Raw genomic sequence first — 25,965 nt, 5'->3', positions numbered from 1 at the left:
TTCTGCAAGTGGCTGCAGGCCAACATATGACTAGCTCCACCAAACCAGTGTTGTTTAAGAATGTGTATTCCAACCATATATTAAAATTTTATAATATTTATTAGGAAGACCAAGTTCATTTATATATATTTACGCCAATTACACCTGTGTTCATTTCGCCCATACCAAGAATCCTGCATCAGAAGGTTCAAAGCAGACAAGAGGAATTTGCGTGAGCAGTGATCCAGAATCAGCAGCATCATAAGCAGTGCTACACACAATGGAATTAATGTGAACACGCATGCAAACTTAAATGATGAATATTGATCTTACATGTATTGACATTTAAGGTCTCTCTATATTAGTACTAGTTAAAGTTTACGCAGGATACTTGTCCCAATTTCTTTCTAATTTTCTTAAATTATTCAAGCAGCAATTATTAATCAGTTTCCATTACTTTGCCTGCCCCCCCCCCCCCTCATACACCACTATTCACTTTGTATTATCAAAATTTAGACAATGAGTGGCATAAATTTGGAATAGGTGTAATGTTAACTTAGGCAGATCCCTTACATAAACAGTTTGTAATCTTTATTTTTTGGCATATGTTGAAGAATAAATTTTTCCTATAGGACCCCTTCAAAAAGGGGGTGGGTTGTCTTTTAGTCTGGTAAATACGGTAATAGTTCCTCCTTCAGGGTGAGGGAGAGACAAAAATCTACAATCAGTTTGGTCAAGTAGTTTTCTTGTGCTAGTGAAAGAAAGAAGATTTGGTTTTAATGTTCTGTCACAATTAACTCATTACAGAATGAGCTCAGATGTGGAAGGAATACATTTGTGATCTTTTCAAAGAAATCCTGGCATTTTCCAAAAGCAATATACGGAAACACCCAAATCCGCACAGCTGGCAAAGGATTCGAACTGTCACCCACAGAATGTGAATCCAGTGTTTAAAACTGCACTACCTCATTTCACGTGTCATGATGCTTATGATGGACATATACATATCAACATGAATTGTCATTCCCACAAATATTTTGAACCTCAAGGCACTGTAAAATAAAAATAGGCAAAACTCTGCAAGAATTCTGACATTTAATTTTGCAATATACAAAACAAACTTAAGAAAATGTATTAGTTCTAAAGTATCACAACATTTACTGTTGTAAACTATATTTTCTACTTACCATGCGGAATCACCAAAAACACGTCAACTGTTGTCAATCACATTCACTTTCGCCTTTAAGTCAACTGGAATTAAGACCATGACTAAACATACAACTGCATGCTGATAACTCATTGTCAGAAGTCTCATTTACAGTGAAATGCAAATTCTTATTGGTGATGTGAAATAAAATAGAAAACAGCACCTTACAGCAACAACAGGGCCACAATTTTCACTCTGTTGTGATTATTCTAATTCATTACAACACACATTCCTCTCCCTCTCCAAGACCTTGTGTAATAATATTGCTTACTACATCAACTGTGAGGAATACATAATAATTTCCCTTAAACCATCTCAAACTTTTTGGAAGTTAAAGATGTATTGGAAGGACTATGTAGAATTTTCCACAGTTCTTTGGTTATGAACTACTGTACTGAAAGATCTTTTTTTTGCGTTATCTGTAACCAGATTGGATTTTTCTTCATGGACTTAAAATCAACAAGCCCTTGCTATAACTGTTGAGATACTGCTTAAGTTTTATTTCTATGGCAATATCCTAACATAGGTACAGTCAAGAATTAATGTAAGTACACACCATAGTTTCTCTCTCTCTCTCTCTCTCTCTCTCTCTCTCTCTCTCTCTCTCTCTCTCTCAAGTCTGCTAAGTCCAGCAGCCAGCATCATAGTTTGAGCAATGAAGACATGTTTAAATCTGTCATTTTGTCACAGACTTTTTCTCTGAGAAGGAAGCCCACTAATCATTATGTGCTACAAATTTGCCAACACACCATGTGATACAAATTGTAGGTATAGTACCAGTGATGTGCAAGGTATACATGGCTCACTCCTGAGCACCACTCTCCTCCCTGCAGTTGTCACCAACCCCCTTCAACCCCACATCCTTCACACCATTATACAATCCTACAAAAACAAATTAAGACTGTTCCACAGTGAAACTAAACAAAAATATTTGTTATTTTTTATTTGTCAGTAATATTACAATGCCAAGAAACCATACAGCAACATGTTCAAGCTTCATCAGGTTTGCTGAACACTAGTGTGTGCCCGCACTTTCCACAGTAATGCCTATCTTCCATGGCAGCCATGAATACTCCAGCACCGCACTGTTCTGATGGGCATTCACGGCGGAGGCGATGAATCTTCCCATTTTCATCAACCTGAAAACCGAAGGATGCTTTTATTTATTAACATGTTTGTGTTGGATAATTCTTGCCATAGTTATGATACCACATATGTCACTACAAACTTATGTCTAACAAACAGTTCAGTGATTTAGGCAATAATCAGTCATCTTTTATGACAGGTTGGCATCAATAATGAACACATCATGCTGAAAACACTCACACAAATCTACACTCAGCTAATACTGTACTGTGCTTTCAAACCAACTACAAATTACCACACTGCAAAAATTGATTGTGTGTTTTGAGTCAAAATCTGGCAACACAATTTGATAATCAATTAAGTATTTTGCTCTTGTAATACAGTGATATCTTCTTCTCATTCAATATTCATATAGTAATACCTTTAATAGCTGTTCGAGCTGAAGCACGTTTGAACACTAAATGTGGCAAATTACAAAAATGAGATGCACTTTCTATTGTCGTCAGTTAAAAGACACTTTGATGCAGCTCTTCACATTAGTTATCCGGTACAAGCCTCTTCATTGCTGCACAACTACTGTAATGTGCACCCATTAACATCAGTTCACTGTACTCTGGCCTTTCTCTCCCAAATTTTTACAATTCTTTGATACCTCAAGATGTGTCTTATCACCCAAAACCCTCTTAGTCAGGTTGTGCAATAAATTTCTTTTTTTTCCCTTGACTTAATATCAATTATTTGAAAGAGCCATTTCATTTTCAGCATTTTTCTTTATCACCCTTTTCAAAAGCTTCCTTTGGCCTGAACTGCTAATTACCCATGTCTCACTTTCTTTCAAGATTATACTTGCCTTGTCTGATTAAACAATGTCAACAACAAACCTCAAGTTTTTATTTCATGTCCCTCAACCTTTACCACTAAATATTTCACCCTGGTTTAATTTACGGCTTGTTAACGGCACAGACTGAACAACAATGCAGATAGTCCACATCACTGGTCCACTGCCTTCTATAACACTGCTTCCCTTTCATGTCCCCTGACTCCTAAATTACATTTGGTTTCTGTACAAAGTTTAAATAATCTTTCACTTCCTTTATTTTACACATGATACCACATCATTTTAAAGTGTCCACAACTTTTTCACTTTTGAAGGCCAGACATACCAACAAAGGGAACAGCCATGGGTACCAGGATGGCCCCCTCGTATGCCAACCTATTCATGGGTCGCTTAGAGGAAGCCTTCTTGGTTACCCATGCCTGCCAACCCAAAGTTTGGTACAGATTTATTGATGACATCTTCATGATCTGGACTCACAGTGAAGAACAACTCCAGAATTTCCTCTCCAACCTCAACTCCTTTGGTTACATCAGATTCACCTGGTCCTACTCCAAATCCCATGCCACTTTCCTTGACGTTGACCTCCACCTGTCCAATGGCCAGCTTCACACGTCCGTCCACATCAAACCCACCAACAAGCAACAGTACCTCCATTATGACAGCTGCCACCCATTCTACATCAAACGGTCCCTTCCCTACAGCCTAGGTCTTCGTGGCAAACAAATCTGCTCTAGTCTGGAATCCCTGAACCATTACACCAACAACCTGACAACAGCTTTCGCATCCCGCAACTACCCTCCCGACCTGGTACAGAAGCAAATAACCAGAGCCACTTCCTCATCCCCTCAAACCCAGAATTCCCCACAGAAGAACCACAAAAGTGCCCCACTTGTGACAGGATACTTTCCGGGACTGGACCAGACTGAATGTGGCTCTCCAGCAGGGATACGACTTCCTCAAATCCTGCCCTGAAATGAGATCCATCCTTCATGAAATCCTCCCCACTCCACCAAGAGTGTCTTTCCGCCGTCCACCTAACCTTCGTAACCTGTTAGTTCATCCCTATGAAATACCCAAACCACCTTCTTTACCCTCTGGCTCCTATCCTAACCGCCCCCGGTGTAAAACCTGTCCCATGCACCCTCCCACCACCACCTACTCCAGTCCTGTAACCCGGAAGGTGTACATGATCAAAGGCAGAGCCACATGTGAAAGCACCCACGTGATTTACCAACTGACCTGCCTACACTGTGATGCATTCTATGTGGGAATGACCAGCAACAAACTGTCCATTCGCATGATTGGACACAGGCAGACAGTGTTTGTTGGTAATGAGGATCACCCTGTGGCTAAACATGCCTTGGTGCACGGCCAGCACATCTTGGCACAGTGTTACACCGTCCGGGTTATCTGGATACTTCCCACCAACACCAACCTATCCGAACTCCGGAGATGGGAACTTGCTCTTCAATATATCCTCTCTTCCAGTTACCCACCAGGCCTCAATCTCCGCTAATTTCAAGTTGCCACCACTCATACCTCACCTGTCATTCAACATCATCTTTGCCTCTGCACTTCCGCCTCAACTGACATCTCTGCCCAAACTCTGTTTTAAATATGTCTGCTTGTGTCTGTATATGTGTGGATGGATATGTGTATGTGTGAGAGTGTATACCCGTCCTTTTTTCTCCCTAAGGTAAGTATTTCCACTCCCGGGATTGGAATGACTCCTTACCCTCTCCCTTAAAACCCACTTCCTTTCGTCTTTCCCTCTCCTTCGCTCTTTCCTGATGAGGCAACAGTTTGTTGCGAAAGCTTGAATTTTGTGTTTGTGTTTCTATCGACCTGCCAGCGCTTTCGTATGGTGCCAGCACTTTCGTATGGTAAGTCACATCATCTTTGTTTTTAAATATATTTTTCCCGTGTGGAATGTATCGATCCGTCTGTCTGGTCAAACCATGGCACATTAGTGGGGAATTCAAATTTGACAGTGATGTTTGACTACTGGGAACATTATGGAGACATACTTGTCAATGTTCTGGTCAAAAACATCTGACCAAAACAGAGTATCACCATACTGTGTACTAAGCATATCTTAACCTCTTTATAGCTACACCTGCATCTGAGAACAAATAACAGACTCCCACAAAATTCCACATCATCCCACAGCATTGGTCAGAGATTTGCAGCACCTGGATTAGGAAATTACAAACCCACGTGTAAGCTGCTGCTAACATCACAACACAAACGGCTGCATTTGGAGTGATACCATGATAGAGAAGCAGGGATGGTTAAAGAATGTAATCTTACTGCATTCATTGATGAATCACTGTTCGTACTATCCCAAATTGCCATCAAAGTATGACAGCGAACTGAAGAGAGGCCCTGTTCTTTCAATGTTTAGGAGATTGTCCTGTGGTGAGCCGTGCAGGATAACTTCAGGTCACTGTTGGTAGTCATTGAGGGAACTCTCAACAGCACGAAGGTCATGGCCATCCTGCATCCTCATGTATTACCTTCCACGTGACAGTACCATATTGATATTTCTCAACAACAGAATAAAGCTCATTCACACATGGCATATATTTCTATGAACTGTGTGTGATTAAGTACTCTGTGGCCAGCTAGGCCTGGTCTGTCCCCACTAGAATGTGTGGGTTTATTGGAAGGAAATTTCTTTTGATGTCAAGATCACTAAGTATTGTTTATCTCACGATGACCGGTTTCGACAGAAGTTTTGCCATCTTCTACTCGGCGAAGTTAAATGATAGACGACATTACAGGGCATAATTTATAATACTGTTAAAGAACAATTTTCCAGAAGATTGTAGAATATAATAAAATAAATTAACAGAGGGAACACAGTCCACATTCAATACAGTATAAGCACATTGGTTTGTCAGTAATAAGAAGATGAAAATATAAAATAAACAACTCCAATGTAGTCGCTGAAGTGACGTGTAAAATGTCACATGTACCTATCAAGGTAGGAACTGAATTAATGTGCAACCCAGAGCAGGGCATACAATTGCAGAAATTGTCAACAGTAAATTATTTTTTTACTGATAACATTGTAAAGTTTTGCACGGGATACACTTAATTGTTGGTGATCCCTCTGCTGTAAGACAGTGTAATTATAGTATTAACCTAAGCCATCAGTAACAATACCAGAGAATGAAAGTTGCTAGTCACTGTATAGCGGAGATCCTGAGTCACGATGGACGCAACAAAAAGATTCACACAATTACACCTTTCGGCCATTAAGGACCCCCCCCCACACAATGCAACTCGTTAATAACAGTTAGTTCAATTAACTACAATTTCCCATTGCTAATATTCATGTCAATGCCAGTGAATTTCCTAGTTATACGAAATTTCTTCTGTGAATTCATGAGTCAGAGAATGTTGTGTGCTATATAAAACGGAATTGCATAAGCTAAACTATGCAATGACATACTAGCACCATCTGTTGACAGTTTCTGCAAGTGCAAACTCTTCCTTGAATGGCACATTGGTTCACTTGGTATCTTTGTGTGTGTGTGTGTGTGTGTGTGTGTGTGTGTGGTGTGTGTGTGTGTGTCATGTTTTACACCTGTGTCACTTCAGCAAATACGTTGGCACTATGTGTATTTAATGTTTTCATCTCATTACCATCAAACCAATGTGCTTACACTGTATTGTTAGTGGTATGTGTTCCTGCTATGGGATTATATGTATGCACTTCAAATTTCCAAAGGATTGAAAATTATTTTATCATAAACTACCCAACTTCTGGAAAACTATAATAGTATTATAGAATTCACCCTTTATTGTCATTTGTCACATTTGTAGGTCTGATTATGATTTTAAGTGTGTGTTGGAACTGGTCATCAAGAAGTAAAAAATATTTAGCACTCATTGCTTAAAAAATTTTATCCCAATAAATCTATTGCTCCCATTACACAAATGCGTAACCTATACAGAAGGTTTACAACCAGCTCAGAAATCGACTCCACCTCAGAAAAGCATCCACAGGCAGAATCTATTGTTTCCACAGTTGTGCATTTGCTGTCCATCTAAATTTTTGGGATACCCATATTCCCTTTTTCGTGTTTAAGCTGTCATGGATTTCTAATTGAGTTGTGTTTTTTACTATTAGATCCACTGATGCCTTCCACTATTTCATCTCTTTTATTGAACTGCCTGTCTTTCAATGTATTCCATTCTCTCATTTCTACCAGTCTTCCAATAACACTGCCTTACAAACTATCAACCTCTGGTTTTTTCCCAATTTATCCCAGCCCTACCTCCCATTGTACCACATAGAATTTCTTCGCATTTCATTCATGTAAGCGCTGCAAAAACAATGACTGTTTCAAAACCTCTGTGCATGCTGTAGCAAATCTTATCTTACCTTTCCCATCCCTGTGGGAGCAATTTGAAGGGTGCAGTGTTATGTTCCTGGATTCAATAGTTTGCATCTTTACAAGTATCTGCAAGTTCATGTTTTTAGCATTTTAGTCACTTATCTTGAACCAAATGAACCCTTCATTTGTGTTTCCCTTTTTTGTATAGATTCAAAATGCTCTAGTAGTCCTAGTTGGTATGGGTCCCACACACTTCAGCAATATTCTAAAAGTTATTAAACAAATATTTCCACAAGTTGATTGATTCTAATAATGTGATACTGAATGTACTTTTGTGAAGTGCACTATTTTATATTTCTGGACGTTTAACACTTTCGCTGCGGCTGACGCTGATAAGCGTCTCAACAAGCCACCAGTCAGTGCGGCTGACGCTTATAAGCGTCCGCGCTCACTGTCGGATTACTCCGTCTAGTTGCAGCGTCTAAGCTAGTATCAAAGCGTGTGAACCTTTGTTTTGTGTGGTCAGTTATCAAATGTATAGTGTTCGTAATGGCGGTTATAGGACCCTCCAATGTGAAAAGGGGCAGGAAAAGTGTTTCGCTCACTAATTTCTACACATTCGGGCGTCCCCTGGGCGTCTATTATAAAGTAGACGGCTAATTCTCTCACATCAGCAGCAAACATGCTACTAAATTGACGACCGCTATCAGAGTCAATCTTAAAAATGCGCATTTGAAGTAAACATAATTTCAAATGAATCCAGTTTCATTTTTTCCCTTCTTAAGAACATGCGTTTTGGAATCCACATCGTATTTTTTGTTACATTATCAACAAATCACGAACATCTGAATGGCGCCTGTGACCCCTACAGGTGTCACATAGCGAACAGACTTTAAAACATGACCACAATACAGTCCAAGCTTATTTGAAGTAATGCATCTAAGGTGTCATCATTAAGTCAGTATAGAACGTGATCCTACAGATCTTACAAGGTCTTGACGTCAGCCTGTAGCTCAGGTGTGCTTAGGAGCGTCGGCTCCGAGCGGTACCTGCCGTTTCAGAGTGATACCGGCCCGCACTCGAGCGTTACCAGACCGCACTCGCAAATGCCGGGCCGCACTGGAGGGTTGCACGCCTGCACCGATGCCGCAGCGAAAGTGTTAAGGGCAGTTAACGTATGCATGTTTTTATCACTGGACTGCAGTTTTGGGTACAATTCTTGCTACCTTTCTTATAAAGAGATGTCACTTATTCTTCTATACAGACACTGGGCACAGTTTTGTTCAAGGGAACTACAGTACACTAGGGTCCAACAGGAGTTAGTAAGTGCCTGAAGTCCCACTCTGAGATTGTCACTACTGTCTCACCCACTTTGATGATCACTTATCTGTCCAAATCTGACATCTGTAAATTCATTGTACTCCTCTCCTACTGTTTTACCACTTCAAAGGCCTGAAGGCTTAAATACGTGGTATACATTGGATGTCTTTTACATGGGCACAATGTATGTATTTTGTTTTTGCAAACACCATGTACAGAAAGGAATTTACACCGTTTAGGCTGTTATATGAAACTGTGTTGCCTCCAAGAAATGACAATGCCCTTGGCACACTACGACTAATCCAGACTATACCCAGGCCACTGAAACATGTCACTTCAAGGTGTGTGTGTGTGTGTGTGTGTGTGTGTGTGTGTGTGTGTGTGTGTGTGTGTGTGCGCGCGCAATTTTTTCTACGAGTGTGCATAATGTGTTCTTTGGTATGTTTAGGTTCACATTATTATACAATGTTTTACATGCAGCTATTATGCTAACAATTTGGAACAACTTTTCATAGATATTGTCATTACTTCAGGTGTTGTCAATACACAGTTTCATATACTATTAAACACTTAGTCTCCGTCTCCATTGTTAGAAAAATGTACTTTGTTGTACTTACATATAAACATTGATTGTTGCTTATATTTACAATACATACTTCAGAGTTGTGAGCGTGTGCAGAGGCAGCTACTGCAACCTCGCAATCACAGTATAGTAAACTACACACGAGCTGTCACATGACATGTTTTACCGGCCCAGGTATAGTCACTTATGAAAGGTGCCCACTAACTACCCATCACCCATGAATAGAACCGTAAACGAAATTTAGACAGCAATTCATTGTTTCATGTTAATTTTCTACCTGTGTTCAGATCTTTAGGTGATTATTGTCGATACCAATGCTTTACAGAATGGAAGTCAAGTCTTGAGTACTTATGTACTTACCTTATAGAACTTCAAGACTGAAAGCTTAACCTTCTTCTTCTTGTGCTTAATTTTTTTGGGCGTTGAGTAATTCTTCTTCTTCCGCTTCTTAGCACCACCACGGAGCCTTAAGACAAGGTGTAAAGTAGATTCTTTCTGGATGTTATAATCAGACAATGTTCGGCCATCTTCCAACTGCTTGCCAGCAAATATAAGTCTTTGCTGATCTGGGGGAATTCCTGATTTAAAATGACACAAATATAAAAATGAACAGCCAAATTAGATACCACAATATAAGATTTAGTTTTCAAAGTACCACATTTTTGATGATATGCAAGAGCATTCTTTAAATCATTAATACATTTCTAAAAGACCTATACACTTGTTTTACACTGCCTGAACTGTGTATTATGCAAATACCAGACTAAAGAAAAATTGACAGTGTAGGATACTTTGTCACCAGCATATTGCATCTAGGACCACAAATTTCAAAGCAGTCATTATTTGATAAAATTCCAATTTATCACTACTTACTACAGAAGTGATGTGCCACCAAGCGTTTTTCTTACTTGCAATAAATTCAGCAAAGACCACCAAAACTAAACAGAGTATCCACTCACAAAATGGAACACTTAACATGTCACAGCTCTTATCAAATTTTAAATGTTCCAGGCATCTACTAATTGTAGTATCAATACTAGATAGTACTTGCTGTTAAACAGCAAATGTTTTCATACGACAGTGGTAAGCCATGGTAGATTTTCCGTCCTATCTCAGTTAATACATATTGCATTACAGTAGATACATTTTCCAGTATCAGTTGAGTAATCTAATACCAAAGAGGTTACTTCAGATAGATAAAACATTCACATTAATTCTAAGAAGAATGTGTGTTTGAACAGTAAATGTACTAAATAAACTGAGTGTGTAAAGAAACTTTCACTATATAGTAAACAAAAATTTTATTGTTACCTGTAAGTTTTACATACACACAAAAGACAGCAGTTGATGCATTACATCTGAAATCAACAGCTCTGACGACAAAATAGAGAATTTGGAATGTGTGTGTTAGAGAAACAGAAGCTCTCCCTTCCAACAGTGTCAAAAACACTATTCTTAACATTAATAGAATTATGGAAGGAAAGTTGCTACTCACCATATAGCAGAGATGCCTAGTTGCAGATAGGCACAACAAAAAGACACAAAACCTTCACCCAGTAAGGCCTTTGCCAAAAATAGACCCCCCCCCCACACACGAAAACAATGCTACAATTAGTCTATTTGGCCTCAGTTGCTGTCTTTCTGTGGGACAAGTCATTTCTGTTTGTAGAGTGGTCTAAGCATTCCACTTTTATTGGTCATACCTGTTTGTAGTGCAGCTCTGGCATTCCACTACTATAAAGTATGTTTTAAGTGAATTAGTGCAGTGTTAATTGCATTCAAAATGTGAATTCATGCACTGTTGGAAAATTACTAAAGCACTGTCAGTTGACCAAGCTGAGTCAACACCAGGAAGATTTGATATTGATGCAACCCAATATAAACTTTCCACACGACCAAGAAAGTGCTACTATGTGGACATCACAGATACTATTACTTAAAAGTTTTTGGAACTGCAAGAACTTTGTGATCCTTTCAAAAAACACAAACAGTTAATTTGAAGTCAGTTTACTTGTCTGTGTAAAACATTAAGTGCTAAGAGTATGTAAAACCAGGCCAAAAACTGCACAACATGTCTTAAGATTTGTGAACAAAAACCTGAAATCAGTGATAGAAATGAAGGTAACAGATGACCCAGATGACATTTCACAAAGCAGTAGTAAAAAGTCAAAGTATTGAGAGTGCAAATTAAACTTTACATAAACTGAGATGCTCTCCCTTAAAAGTTCTCCCCATTTAAAATCACACCAAGGCTTCATGTCAAAAAAGCTGGAAAAAGTGAAGCATGTTTTGGAACAAGAAGTGTGCCAGGTATTAGATTGCAGTATTGAAGATTTTGGCTGTAGAGAAGAAAAATTTGATGGTGAAATTGTTAAGGAAGACAAATTTTGATGTCATGATATTGTTAACGAGAGAAAATGGGTAGTGTAAGAGTACATGAAAAATCCAAGTTTCAACTTTGGCTCCACCCTCTTGGTCAGAAGAAAATGTCAGAATTCAATGTTAGGAAGTATGTGGTTTGATAAGCAAGGAAACTAAAAACAGAAATGGGTATTTTATCAACTCAAACCAAAAAGGGGGAAGTTATTGCGGATGAAGTAAAGATTGTCACCAATTTCTATCAAAATGTGATCCACCAAACTGTAAAACTGCTTTCGGATGCGGGACACATTGAAGAAACATACTCTGAAAACGAGTACGTTTAATCACTGTGATAATTGTCCTCGTGATAAACTGTCAGAATTAATCATGAAATTGAGTTCAGCCAGTTGATAAACACAGATCATGGGGCAGTCTGCAAATGTTAGTGAATATGTGGACTTTTTGGTAACTTAAACCACACTCTTTTATATCTAAGCGTCAGTCAAAATCATTGAAAAAATTACACAAAATTTAACTCCAGAAAAAGTTACTCTTAATGGACTTTGCTGAAAACTACAGTTTTGCAATTCAGAATGAAATTAGAGTTACCACTGGACAAGAAGCAGCTGTCCAATCCATCCTGTCTGTGTTCATGTGGTAAATGAAGAAAGTAAATTGGTAATAGTGAACAATTGCATTATAAGTCGTGATATGGAACATGATGTAGGATTTGTAATGCTGTCCAGAAAGAAATGGTTAAGTGGCTGGTAGAGAATTACCCACAAGTGAAGAAAGTGCTTTATTCACTGAGGGATGTGCTGCTCAATATAAGAATAGAAAAAGCCCGAAAAATTTGTGAGCGCACAAAAACAATTTTTCTATTGATGTTGAGCATTTTTTACTACTAGCCATGGTAAATCTGTGCGCAATGGTTTGGGAGGAAATACAAAATGTACTGAGAAGAGCTAGTTCTAGCAGATAATGCAAAAATAATTGCATCTGATGTTTACAATTTGTGCAAAGTTAATATTGATAAAAGGTTTTTTCAATTCTTCGAGAAAGTACGTAGATTTTCTACACAAAATCCTCAATAAGAGATTTTTGACAACCCACACAATACCTGGCATCAGAAATTTTCACTATACAAACCTTTCTTGTGATTCTTTAGAGATTAGACAATTAACTTCTGTAAAGCCTTCCTTGATTTTTTCATTCAATGAAAATGCCCCACATGGGATCATGCACTTATCAAACAAAATTGTTTTGTAGCAGTTGTGTGTGACAGGTGGTACTTTGCAGTGTCAAATGTCATAACTTGTGTCCACCCACCTGAACCAGCATTGTCATTGATTTGGCTTGAGACTGAAGACTTATTTTGTGCTTTTAGAAAACATTATGTACTGTTGGTGTATCTAAATAAACATTTGGCACAATGTATTACTTTAATGAAATAAGATATGAAGTCAATAGGACAATCTGTCACAATGGATTAAAAACAGAGACACTATTAAGGAGTTTCATTGATAGTTTAAGGGATCTTAACTGCTGAACACGTACATTTCAAATTAACATTAGTGTGACCAGAATTTGGCACCCTAAATAAAGTAGATCTGTGCAATAAAAATGTTTCATTTAAATTTATAACTTTTGGCTCTCTACTTTCATGAGGGAGCCTTAATATAGGTTGTCAGTTTACATAAACTGATTTGAATGATCTGAACAATGATTTGGTATATGTTAAATAAGCATCCAATATCTATCATACTCAGGGTGCTGCGTTGATAAAAATAAATCCTGTATCAGGCATCAAAGTGTTTTACATATTTAAAACTCATTGTTTGGACCACAACAGCTTAAGTTTATTTTCTATATTCCCATAACTCAAGAATATTGAGTTTTTCCAATAAAGACACATCCCTTCTGTGACGGCACTTACATTTGTAAAATTCTTTTTACATCAACTACTGCCATGCAGAAAGTTTCATGAACATCGGAAGCAGTGGGTGTCAGGTATGGATTAACTTTTTAGAATTTATTTTCATCAAGTATTGCGATTTCAGATTTGTGTGTCCATTTGTAGAAAACCAATTAATAATTTTATTTTATTACAATGTGTCTTGGGAATTATTTAAGACCAATTATAAGTTCCCACCAGGTTGGAGAAATGTGATAAGCATTTTTTCAATTTGTGTCTACTTTGTCTGGAAATTAGAAAGTGACACTGATTTTTTGTGTTTTTCTTTGTAACTTTACTGCTTCAATAATTACATGTCTTAAGCATGTGCATCTCTCAACTTGTGGAAAAAATTCCTTTGCACAACTAAACAGTTCACTACCAACACAAACATGGCTTTGAAATCAATTACAATTGATAGGAAAGAACACCTTGCAACAACTCACATTCTGAAAAGAATCTAATAATGCTTATATAAACACAAAGTAGTATATTCTTCAGGGAATAAAGAGTGGTTAGGTGATCCAACTTTCTGGATCTCACCTGTTTTGTTCACTGCATTAGATTTAAAATCACGTATACCAAAACTAAATATTTAAACAAGATTATGTGCTTGACCTACATTCAGTATTAACCCGTGTATACCATGCTAAACAATGTCATGATTGCCAAATTAAAATTATGGTGAAGTATGATGGCAAACAAATAATTCACTGATGTACTGCTAAAACGTTTTACACAACTCAGATTCCCACTGTTGCCAAACACAGAAAATGACCTCCCATTCCAGTGGGTTTTGACCACATACATTAATTTACAATGTTACAAACCTTCTTTATCCTGGATTTTGGCTTTAACATTTTCGATTGTATCCGAAGCTTCTACTTCTAAGGTGATAGTCTTCCCCGTCAAAGTCTTCACAAATATCTGCATTTTGAATTCTGTAAAAGTTTCAAGTAAGAATATCACTACTAACACTCAATAAATGTGCAATAAGGTAAGAGTGTAAATGGCAGTGCAATCTAAAAGGAACTGTTTCACTCAAATGGTTTATACAATTCTGTACTTTATTATGCAAACAAATACATCACATTGTAGTCATATTGTAGACAACCATTAGGACATAGCTCAAGATCAGAAAACATTATACAAGCAGCACAGCATTAATGCAACCATCATTTTCTGGATTGTTTGTGACTTGTGCATACTTTCCCCAGACCACCTTGCCAGCCTGTGTCACAAGACCTAGTTCACTTATATTAACTTCTATTACTGTTCCCTTGGTTATTACACCTAATGATGTATACATGGGTGAATTTGGGTTACGCTTAACTCCAATAATTGGTAGGCAGAAGGTTGCCTTCAATTCTGGATGTGTTACGTGTGCCTTACGGAACCGCAATGCCATGGGTCTGATAAATCGTTCAAATTTAGGTGGTTTACGAGTGAAGCCCTCCCCCACAAAAGTCACTTTCGTAACAAGACGTTTCCATGCTTTGCGACGCGATTTGCCCGTGCGAAGAACTTTGAAAACCTCCGAATCAGCCTGTGCACGAACTTTGGGTAATGGAACATCCCATTTGCCTGCTTTCTCTTTACGCTTCTGTTTCACCATATTGGACAGAACTTTGGCACGCTGTTGGACCTCACGATCCAGAAGATACACTGGCAAAGCTCCACCTGATGGCTCCCCATCACCAACACTGTTTTTGGTACGTTTCAACTCGTGGGCACGAATTTTCTTCTTTGTCTGGATCTTCTCATTGCGGCGTTGGCGGTTGAGCATTTTGGCCTTGAGGCCACGAGTCTTGCGTGCTCTTTCAGCTCGTTTGTGAGGTTCACGTGCTTCCCGCTTGCGCACCCGCTCATCGTGGTCAAGCCTGCGCCCATAGAGGCGCCGATGGCGTTCGATGTACTCGTTCTGTGGCATGGTCCTCCCTGAAATATTTCACTCTCTCACAGCTCTTATGTGTACAGAACTGCAGCAAAATTCAGAAGGCATAGTAACAGCATAGGTAAACTTACACACTAACTCCCCACTAACAGAGCTGGCAAGAGGCATAGGAAAATATCCAGAATACAACATCCTTGTTTACATGTTTAATAATGGGTCAGTCCATATCAGTCAAAGATATAGACCTTGGGGCTATATTAATTAGTTTTTGGTACACACAGTGACCACACATCACTTTTTTCTGTCCGAAGAGTAGTTTTTTTACAAGTTTATTAACAAACAATTCAAAGTGGAGAAAGGATGAATTCTTGAGAAAATTAAGAACATTAAACTACAGTACCAAGTTTTTAGTAACTAATTATTAAAAAAAAATCAGCACTACTGTCAAAAACCGAACAGAGGTATTGGGTTTAAGGGGCCACCCACACATTCAATATTTATTGTGCAATCCCTGTGTCAATATATTGCACATAAATCTAGACCACGAACTGCAGAATATTTTTGCCCGACTTTCATTCTGGGATGCATCATAAAAATGCCTTCATAGCAAATGTGTTGACACTATACAGAATTTACATGAATTACTACATGCCACAAAAGAAAATCAAGGAGACACAGCAATGGGCAAAAATGTGGCATGGACAGTGTACAACATGTTGCTAAAAAAGCTTGCAGCGTAGCCAGATGGCTATCTCAAGTTTTCTTACTCTTTAAACACTTTTCAAATGTTTCTGCAGCTGTTTACTGAGTAAGCATTAAATATAGACGGTCAAACAATTCCCCTGAATGCATGTAAGCAGATAAACACTTCCTCCTTTCTTATGTACTCATACTGGATCATTACCCGTTGTCTTTGTGTCTGCAAATAACGAAGTCTCAACAGGAACTGCCATGTATTGCACAATACCACTCCTACTCAGTGCAATATATTGAGTTTTAAAAGCTATGCAGCCACCAATATAATGCGAAAAACAATACCATTCTCAGCCCGTCAATATGATTACTCAGTATTGCACAATAAATACCGAGTGCAAGGCCCCTTTTAAACAAAAACTGAATTACATGTTCATTAAACCCATCATATATAACATACATCATTTAAGCAATAAATGTACACCTCAACAGGAACAACTGCATAATACTAAAATCATTTGCATGCATTGTGCTGCTGATCCAATGGTACAGCTAAACTTTATACTCAAATTTTTAGCAAAATCATGTTGAGAGACCTTGTTCCTTTTACGTTATTTTGAAAAAACTGTAGACCAACTTTGTAACAAAAAAGGGAAAGCTGAAAAGGTGGCAGGAGTATACACAGTCTGTACAAGAGATATGTACTTTAAGGCAATGTTATAGAAATGAATAACAGCGTATGTAAGATAAGATAGGAGACAGGATACTGCAAGAAGTATCTGACAGAGCAATCAATGCCCTAACTCAAAACCTCAGGAGTAAACAAAATCCCGTCCGATCTACTGATAGCCTTGGGTGAGCCAGCCGTAACAATCCTATCTGGTGTGCAATGTGCATAAGACAGGCAAAATAACCTCGACTTCAAGAAGAGGATAATTCAAAAGAAAGCCAGTGCTAACAGGTGTGGATATTACCAAAATAACAGTTTAAAAAGTCACAGTTGCAAAATACTAACACTAATTCTTTACAGAAGAAGAATGGGAAAACTGGCGAAGCAAGCCACAGGGAAGATTCTGGAGAAATGTTGGAACACACAAGGCAATACTGACTGTACAACTTATTTAACAAGACAGGTTAAAAACAGGCAAACCTATGTATATTGAATTTTTAGTCTTAGCAAAAGACTTTGCAAACACTGATTGGAGTACTCTTTGAAATTCTGATGGTAGTAAGTGTAAGAAACAGGGAGCAAAAGGCAATTTCCAGCTCGTGCAGGAACCAGACAGCAGTGGTTGAAAAGAGTGAGCCAGGATTGTAGCCTGTTGCTTATGTTATTCCATCTGTGCATTGAGCAAGCAGCAAAGGAAATCTGGAGTAGGAATTAAAAGTTTAAGGAGAAGAAATAAAGTTTCATTTGCCAATGACATTTTAATCCTATCAGAGACAGCAAAGGACTCTGAAAGGTGGCTGAATGGAATTGACAGGGTCTATAAGGGATATGATGATAATCACAATTGAAAGTAGTCTAATTAAATCAGGAGAATGCTGTGGGTATTAGATTAGAAAAAGCAATCCTTAAAGTAGTAGCAGATGAGTTTTGAAACTTTGGCAGCAAAATGGCTGACGATGGCTGAAGTAGAGAGGATGTAAAATGGAGATGGGCAATGGCAAGAAGTGTTTCAGAAGAGAAGTTTGTCAACACTAAATATAGCTTTAAATGTCAATATGTCTTTTCAGAGTGTTGGTATGTAGTGTAGCTGTGTTTAAGTGAAACGTGGACAATAAACAATGGAAAATCCAGCATGGAATGTAACAATATTGAAATGGACAAATATAGACAGAAAAGAAGCTTTTGAAATGTGGTGCAAATTAAACAGCAGTGTTTAGTGTTTCTCATTTAGCACAACAGTATCTGTACACATTTAAGAAAGCAATTAAGCTAATGCTTCCATACTTTTTAATAAGTGACCATTCCTTGGGGTATGAACTTTTACAGTGTTAATTGTAAGTTGGCTGTTTGCCAGAAGCATTTTAAGCAAGCCCACTATCCACATGTACTACTACAGTGTGAGGAGCTCTGCAAGCACCTTAACATGTGTTTTTTGGCATCTGCAAAAGCAGGAGCTACACAAGGAGGTATAATCCATTTAAATGTAATGGAAATAATTAATCTGAAAAGTCATCCTATGTATTGAAATGTTTAAGAATGATCCTACCTGCAAAATATTTGCACACTTACCATTAGGTATAAAACTAACATACACAACAACCCTACTTTACAAAGTACTGTCAGCTATGTAACACTGACAACCATCAAAACTGACTACCAGCTGAAATCTTCATGTCTCTACACATTCCCATCTAGGTAGTTGATTAGCCAACTTACAGTTATGTTAAACAAAAAATTGACTGCGTCGAAAGTTATTAAAATTTGCAATGTGTGTCAACTGTAACATACATTTAAAAAGCAAATACTGCGGGCATCAATGGTTTAAGTGTGGTATTGGAACCACCCCGAAATTTTAGCTGTGGTGAGATGTCAGGAAGGCCAAATAAAAAGTTGTGGCACCGAAATACCAAAAAATTTATAAATTTGTTTACTGTGGACTGAACACAAAAATACAACCTGCAACTGTACAAAATTTTACTTCAGCAATTTCTGGAGGATTGCTACCAGCGCCAATAAAGTATATCAAAAGAAAAGTACCCGATGTAATCTATTGAATGTGCAACACGAACCATTGCCATGTGGTAAATATGGCCTAACTATTGCGTTTCGTGGTGACGTACCTAGTTTCTTCGGAAATATTTTTAGGGAATTTAGAAATACAGAGCTACACCGGTCTAATAATTACGAGCGGCAACACCTTAGGAACCCACAACTTTTTAAAAAAGTTTCGGTAGTACTGTAAGCACGTCAAAACAAAGTTTTTACACCTACGGACCTTAGAATATATAAGTGCCAATGAAAACAATTTTAATAATAGCTATTAAGGTCCAAACAAGTATGAGATTCAACATTAATCCCACTAAAACCTATATTCCATGCTGCACATGGCTGCGAACACGTACCTAATACACGATATTAACTGTTGCTAAATTGATTGCTCGCCAACTACACTTAATGAATAATGCACAAGTTAAAAAAGTTAAAATTAGATCAAATTCCCAACTTTCTATTCACTCTCCACAAAACATACCTTATATCCACGCGTTAACTACGTTCAACACGAAATCTCTACCATACTGCTCTACAATGGAGAGAACCAGAGAAACTCGAGTAACACTTCCGGTGCACTACGTCATTTCCTGCATAGTAGTCATGTTCATAACTAGTCGTATTCAAATTTTGTATTACAAGTTTAAAATATTTACAATAAAATAAATTATGATTTTGTAGAATGTCACATCTTTCATAATTTTTAATGTTTCTTTATATATTATCACAGAGACGACATCTGAAGAAAGTAGGAATAATACGTCGTAAATTTACATGTACTATCATATTACCAGTCTTTGCAGTAAAAGCAGACTCATATTACCAGTCTTTGTAGTAAAAGCAGACTGAATTTTTAGTTTTTTTATTTTAAACTATATAACTTTTTTTATTATCAGAGATTTTGGGTTTGCTCTCGTGTTGCTACAATCGAGAACAGGCTATCGAATTTACATAACATCTGTGAAGGATCATTCATTCTGGGCCTTCCTGGTTTGGTTTGGTGAAGAAGTGAGGATGGCTGCGGTTAGATTTGCAATAATTGCAAGATCAATGAAAACATCTGCTGCTCAGCAGCAGATGGTAAAACCACCTGTGCAAGTTTTCGGACTTGAGGGGAGGTACGCAAGTGCTCTCTATTCAGCAGCCTCAAAGTTGAAACAGTTAGATGCAGTGGAAAAAGAATTGACGAAATTCCAGCAGACGCTTCGAACCGATGTTAAACTCCGAGAATTCATTGAAAATCCTACGCTGAAACGCCACACAAAAACAGAAGCAGTAAAACAAATTGCAAGTAAACTTGCGCTTTCGCCACCGACGGCAAATCTTGTTACATTACTGGCGGAGAATGGCCGGCTGAAAAGTCTTGAAGCTGTTATTAATTCGTTCAAGACAATTATGGCAGCTTACAGGGGAGAAGTAGTTTGTGAAGTTGTGACTGCCAGCGCTCTCGATGATGCTACGAGGAAGGAACTGGAAGATGCACTCAAGGGACACCTAAAGCAGGGGCAGACATTGGTGCTAAACACGAAGGTCGACCCAGCAATAATTGGAGGTATGATTGTGAGCATCGGTGATAAATATGTTGACATGAGTACCGCGAGCAAAATAAAGAAATATACTGATCTTATTTCTGCTGCAGTGTAAGACTAAGTTTATTGATTAGCAAGGTTGACAGAAACCTGTTCTACAGCAGCAAGTTCATAGTGATATATGCAAACCTTTAGTGTTTTACAATAAACTGGAATTTTCAAAACAAAACTTCCATTTTCTGTGAAAACTGTTTTGCATAAACCTCGGTTTGTTTATATGAATATATACTGAATGGTTTGTAATTATTACGTGTTTGTTTAATTATGACGAGAATTCACGATATTTTCAATCATTAAATGTTACCAGAAATAATATATTTAATGGCGTACTCTGAACTACTGTGAAATAATGCTCTGGTGCAATACACATTTTGTCTTGTGCTCTTTGTTTGTTGCAGATTATGTAGTTTTCTGTTAATGGAACTGTTGTTTAGATTAATAAATTACTCATGGAACTGCTACCTTTGTTTATTTCACTTGAGTAGTTTACTCAGGTCATGGTGTAAACATTGTCTTGCAGTTTAATCATATATCGTCAAATACATATTGAGGCTCAGTACCAAGTCAATAGGATCTTCTTACTGCTGGATATTCTTACGTTGTAGTTTTGTTTGCGACTTTTTGACAAACGACAAAATAATGTAGGTAAGTGAACTGGATTAAAAGATGCTGAAAAATGTTCCTTGTACTAGATAGCTGTTACTTAAATGGTATGGGTTACCACCACCACCACCACCACTACCACCACTTGTACTAAAGGATACTGACAAGCAGAAAGGCAACAACAAACTCAATGTATAGTGCAGAATAAAAAAAAAAAAAAAATATATGTAGTGTGGTCATAATTGACAAACACACTACACTGAATCAGTAGTTAAAGCTCACTTTGTTGAGTCTTGTACTACTGTGAGATAAAACAGTCTTTGAGGGTGATAAAGAATATAGATATAACTATACAGGCTGATATAACATGATATTGTAAACTGGAAAGATAAAGTGAATGATTTTCTGTATAAATGAGTTCTCATCTGGATTTTAGTTGTCCAGTACATGCCAGTCAAAAATGGTACTGGATTTTGATGTATTGTTAATGGATCACAAGAGTAAAATGAATGAATATTATTTTTTAAATGTCTCTTGCCCATTTTGCTGTACTTGCTGGTTAGCATTCTTGACCCAAACAAGTGAAATGTTCTGTAACAAGGAGGAGGAAGTACTTAAATAGGACAGCTATGGGCTATGGTGCTGAATAAAACTAACAGTGCCATCAAAAGGAGCACCACGACATAGATCAGCCTGACTCTCAGGGTGTGGATGATTAGTCGTCCATTCCATGGTTGCCAATGATTAGGATTTGGTCATATGTGTATTGTATTCTCCTTTTTCAAAGCATTTAACATCTGGGACACTCTCTCTTGAGCCTTTAAGGATGCCTGCAGCTTTTCTTTCACTGAGAACACAAGTATCACTAGGAATGAAATATTCTTTAATCATTTCTGGTTGATTGACTGCAGCCTAATACATTTCATTTTCTGTTGTGTCATTTGGGTTTTACTGCACATAAATTTTAAGTCAGTGTTTTGCATGGTTCAGTGTGAAACGTAACGAAATGAGAATCGGAAGGTACTGAGGAAGGGTTGTATGTTAGAGATGGATTTATGTCTTGGTCACTTATAATTATATTCAGTGTAATAAATACAGTGTTGAGGGGAAAAAGAGAATAGAGAAATAGAATTATTTCATTTTCAAAATAAAAATTATTATTCACCCAGTTTGTTGCTACTATAAAACTAGAACTGTTCATACTAAAGATGCTGCTTCCTAAAAACCTAAGATTGCCCAAATACAGGAGTTTTCATGTTGGTAATCATGATTAACTTATTTGATTTGATATGTTTTTGTCATACCCATAAAGTAATTTATTGCCGACTATAGTGCCGAGGGGTACATTAGTAAACCTCTTGAGTGTTACCACCAGGGCAGTGAATACAGATGGGCAAAACTAGTTAAATCAGATAATTACACAACCTGGGGTGGTTTATCTATAGGTTAATTAATTAATCTCAGTGAATCACAATATTTAATAGGCTTAAGCTTGTTTCTACGCAGTACAGTATCTTACAACATGTAGTCAAATGATAAACCTGTCCACCGAAATGTTAATTTGAAAACCACAGTACTTTATTAAGCATGGGTGTATTGGAGATGGTGTGCCATTGCGCTCTTCTGATCTTGTAACTGAGTTACTCGCATAAAGGGGGACCTACAGGTTAATGTGAATTCCAAACCATGGTGCACATGGCATTTTTCGCATTAACCATCATTGCCATAGGTGAAGGAAGTGAAAAGTGAAAGATAAAAATCCTAGGACTGACTGGTAGGTATGAAACTAGACCTTTATAGTCTGGCACTTCAACGCTGAGTCTCAGCACATGAAGGGAGAAGTGGTCATGACTTCTAAAATGAAAATTGACAGTAAGTATCCTTTATATTTTTTAGTTTGCTGTGTGAACGTTCCCCCCCCCCCCCCCCCCCCCCCCCCCCCCACCCCACCCTCTGAAAACGTGGGAACTAATTGTTTGCAAATACATTACTGACTCTTTCTTCTTGACCAGAAAGTGTATTCTCAACTAGCCTACTAATGACAGCACACACAAAAGTAGGTGTATAACAAACACAAAATTTATATTGCACTGTAGGAAAATTTTGTCAAAAATATGTACTGCTTAAATCCTTCAGTTCACCATCATTATTGGAAACTTGCATTGTATAGACTACTAGAGCTTTTTTTGCTCATGTTGAAGGACTAAAGATCCCCTCACGAGCTAGACATCTTTGCACATCCCAGCAACTGAGACATTTCACACCACCAGTGCTCATGAAGTGGTTATTTGTTAGTAACTTTAGACAACAAAATGACTAATGCATCAGCAATTTACACAAGGGGGTAACACACAAAAAGTTTTACTTCATTTCATGCACAGTCATTTGCAATGGCGTCTGACACATTCAAGTTAACAATGAAACAAAGTAAGTAGCATGATGGCTTCCATACCTAGACACTAATTATTCTGGTCATTTGCAATAGAAACCAGTTGGCATTTTGGACAATTGTGAGAAGTGATGCTTACACTATTACAACTAAGTCTATATCTGTGACACTGCAAGCGACCATACTGTGTGTGACAAAGGACACTTTTATGTCCCACTGTCACTTCCTCTTGTCTTGTTACAGTCGCAAATGGTCCATAGCAAAAATAGTTGTTGGTAAGCCTCAGTGTGGGCTCAAATGAGGAACATTGTGTCAACAATGAACAAAATTCAGTTTGATACATTTTTGCAAAGTCTCAGAAGCAACCTTTCACACTGTGATATTGGATTGTAACAAATAATATTCACTAATAGTGTAAATAGCTGCTGGAAAATAAGTTGTTGTTTTAAACTGTATTCAGTCCTCTATAGAACATCTTTCGAATCATGTTGTGTCCAACATTAACACTACATGAAGCTAATTAGCGTGCTCTGCTGGTAATGCTGACAAATAGTGCACTTCTCTCAGAAATGGTAAGTGTTCAATGTTGTTGTGGTCTGCAGTCTGAAGACTTGTTTGATGCCATTCTCCATGCTATTCTATCCTATGCAAATGTCTTAATCTCTGAATAACTACTGCAACTTACATCCCTCTGAATCTGCTTACTGTATTCATATCTAAGTGTCCGTCTATAATTTTTTTACCTCCTGCGCTCCCCTCCAGTGCTAAACTGTGATCCATTGATGCCCCAGAATGTGTGCTGTCAACTGATCCTTTCTTCTTGTTGGGTTGTGCCACAAATTTCTTTTCTTCCCAATTCTATTCCACACCACCTCATTAGTTGCATGACCTATCCATCTAATATTCAGCATTCTTCTGCAGCACCACATTTCAAAAGCTTCTATTCTCTTCTTTTCTGAATTGTTTGTGGTCCACATTTCACTTACATACAAACCTTCACTGCACACAAATACCTTTAGAAAGAATTTCCTAACACTTAAATTTGTATTTGATGTGAACCTAGTTCTCTTCTTTTGAAATGCTTTTCTTGCCATTGCCAATCTATATTTTAAATCCTCTTTACTTTTACCATCGCCAGCTATTTTGCTGCTCAAATACCACAACTCATTTACTACTTTATGGATTTCTTTTCCTAATCTTATTCCCTCAGTATCATCTGATTTAATTCAGCTACATTCCATCATCCTTGTTTTGCTTTTGATGATGATCATCTCATATCCTCCTTCCAAGGCACTGTCCATTCTGTGCAATCGCTCTTCCAAGTCCATTGCTGTCTCTGAGAGAATTACAAAGTCATCGGCGTACCTGAGAGATTTTATTCCTTCTCCCTGAACTTTAATTCCTACTCCAAATTCTTTTGTTTCATTTAGTGCTTGCTCAGTGTACAGATTGAATAACACTGGGAATAGATTATTACTCCGTTCTCAACCACTGCTTCCCTTATATGCCCTCTCAACTGTTATAACAGCCATCTGGTTTCTATACAAATCGTAAATAGCCTTTCGCTCCCTGTATTTTATCCCTATCGTCTTCAGAAGCATTCAACGACGACAGTTGTATCTTGTGAACTGGGTATAAGGGTACAGTTTTTCTGTACATGGAGAAATAACTGCTGTATAGTGATGATTCAAGAGGAAGCTGAAAGAGGGAAAAGAAAACCTAATGTGCCCATCAACTTAAATCACCATATTGTAGAGTGAATGCAGCCATGAAGACTGATGTGAACAATTTGCTACATAAACATTTTGAGGATGATTGACAGAGCATGGGAGATTTAGATTTCTTTGGTAATGTCATCGATTTAGTTGCTGTGGTAACTGTCAGCTTGTTTCTTGGAAGGGGGAGGAAGATTGGATCAAATATGAAGAGAAACCAATAGGATGGCCATTCTGAAGATTCCATAAATCAAAATGCTTAGCCAGAAGATTTAGATTCTGGATTAACATTTCTGTTTGATAATAATACAAACAAGCATTTGAATAATATAGTATGTCATTAAAGAGAATAATTAATTATTGAATATACAAAGTGTAACTGGATAGATTTAAAAATCCACTTGCGAAGGGGTGGCAGGAAAAACACACACACACACACACACACACACACACACACACACACACACACACACACACACACACACACACACATATTGAAATTTGCAGCCATTGGCTGCTTCTTCTGGCAGAAGGGTTGAAGGGGAAGGAAGAGGAGAGAGGAAAAAGGGCTGGGGAGGTGTAGTAAATGGGAAGAGCTCAGAAAAATCAGCCAAAACCCTGGGTCATGGGAGACTTACCAGATGGTATGAGATGGAAAGACATTGCTGGGGACTGCCTGCACCAGGTAA

At 37.8% G+C, this 25,965-nt stretch overlaps 2 protein-coding genes across 3 annotated transcripts; one reads left to right on the top strand and one right to left on the bottom strand.

Annotated features, from left to right (window-relative positions):
• Nucleotides 1–2,114: 2,114 nt before the first annotated feature.
• Nucleotides 2,115–19,585, bottom strand: LOC126416168 (ubiquitin-40S ribosomal protein S27a). 2 transcript variants are annotated; one of them, XM_050083739.1, is made up of 4 exons: nucleotides 19,462–19,568; nucleotides 14,505–14,615; nucleotides 9,720–9,937; nucleotides 2,115–2,325 (listed from the first exon to the last, which is right to left on the bottom strand). In XM_050083739.1, the coding sequence occupies exons 2-4, from the start codon at nucleotides 14,605–14,607 to the stop codon at nucleotides 2,176–2,178; spliced, it is 471 nt and encodes a 156-aa protein (XP_049939696.1). In that variant the 5' UTR covers nucleotides 14,608–14,615; nucleotides 19,462–19,568; the 3' UTR covers nucleotides 2,115–2,175. The 2 variants fall into 2 exon arrangements, with proteins under 2 accessions (XP_049939696.1, XP_049939695.1); XM_050083738.1 differs by lacking the exons at nucleotides 2,115–2,325; nucleotides 9,720–9,937; nucleotides 14,505–14,615 and adding an exon at nucleotides 14,721–15,612 and having other exon boundaries at nucleotides 19,462–19,585.
• Nucleotides 19,586–19,921: 336 nt separating this feature from the next.
• On the top strand, nucleotides 19,922–21,030 carry LOC126416185 (ATP synthase subunit O, mitochondrial). The gene has a single exon (XM_050083767.1). The coding sequence runs from the start codon at nucleotides 19,995–19,997 to the stop codon at nucleotides 20,622–20,624; it is 630 nt and encodes a 209-aa protein (XP_049939724.1). The 5' UTR covers nucleotides 19,922–19,994; the 3' UTR covers nucleotides 20,625–21,030.
• The last annotated feature ends 4,935 nt before the right edge of the window (nucleotides 21,031–25,965 follow it).

Source organism: Schistocerca serialis, chromosome 8, assembly GCF_023864345.2.
Source record: "Schistocerca serialis cubense isolate TAMUIC-IGC-003099 chromosome 8, iqSchSeri2.2, whole genome shotgun sequence".
Taxonomy (NCBI): Eukaryota; Metazoa; Arthropoda; class Insecta; order Orthoptera; family Acrididae; genus Schistocerca; species Schistocerca serialis.
Note: the sequence above shows the minus strand (reverse complement) of the source record. Positions and strands in the feature narration are given on the sequence as shown.

Coding starts and splice junctions, on each gene's coding strand:
- LOC126416185 (XM_050083767.1), top strand. CDS start 19,995: ATGGCTGCGGTTAGATTTGCAATAATTGCAAGATCAATGAAAACATCT.
- LOC126416168 (XM_050083738.1), bottom strand. CDS start 15,604: ATGCCACAGAACGAGTACATCGAACGCCATCGGCGCCTCTATGGGCGC.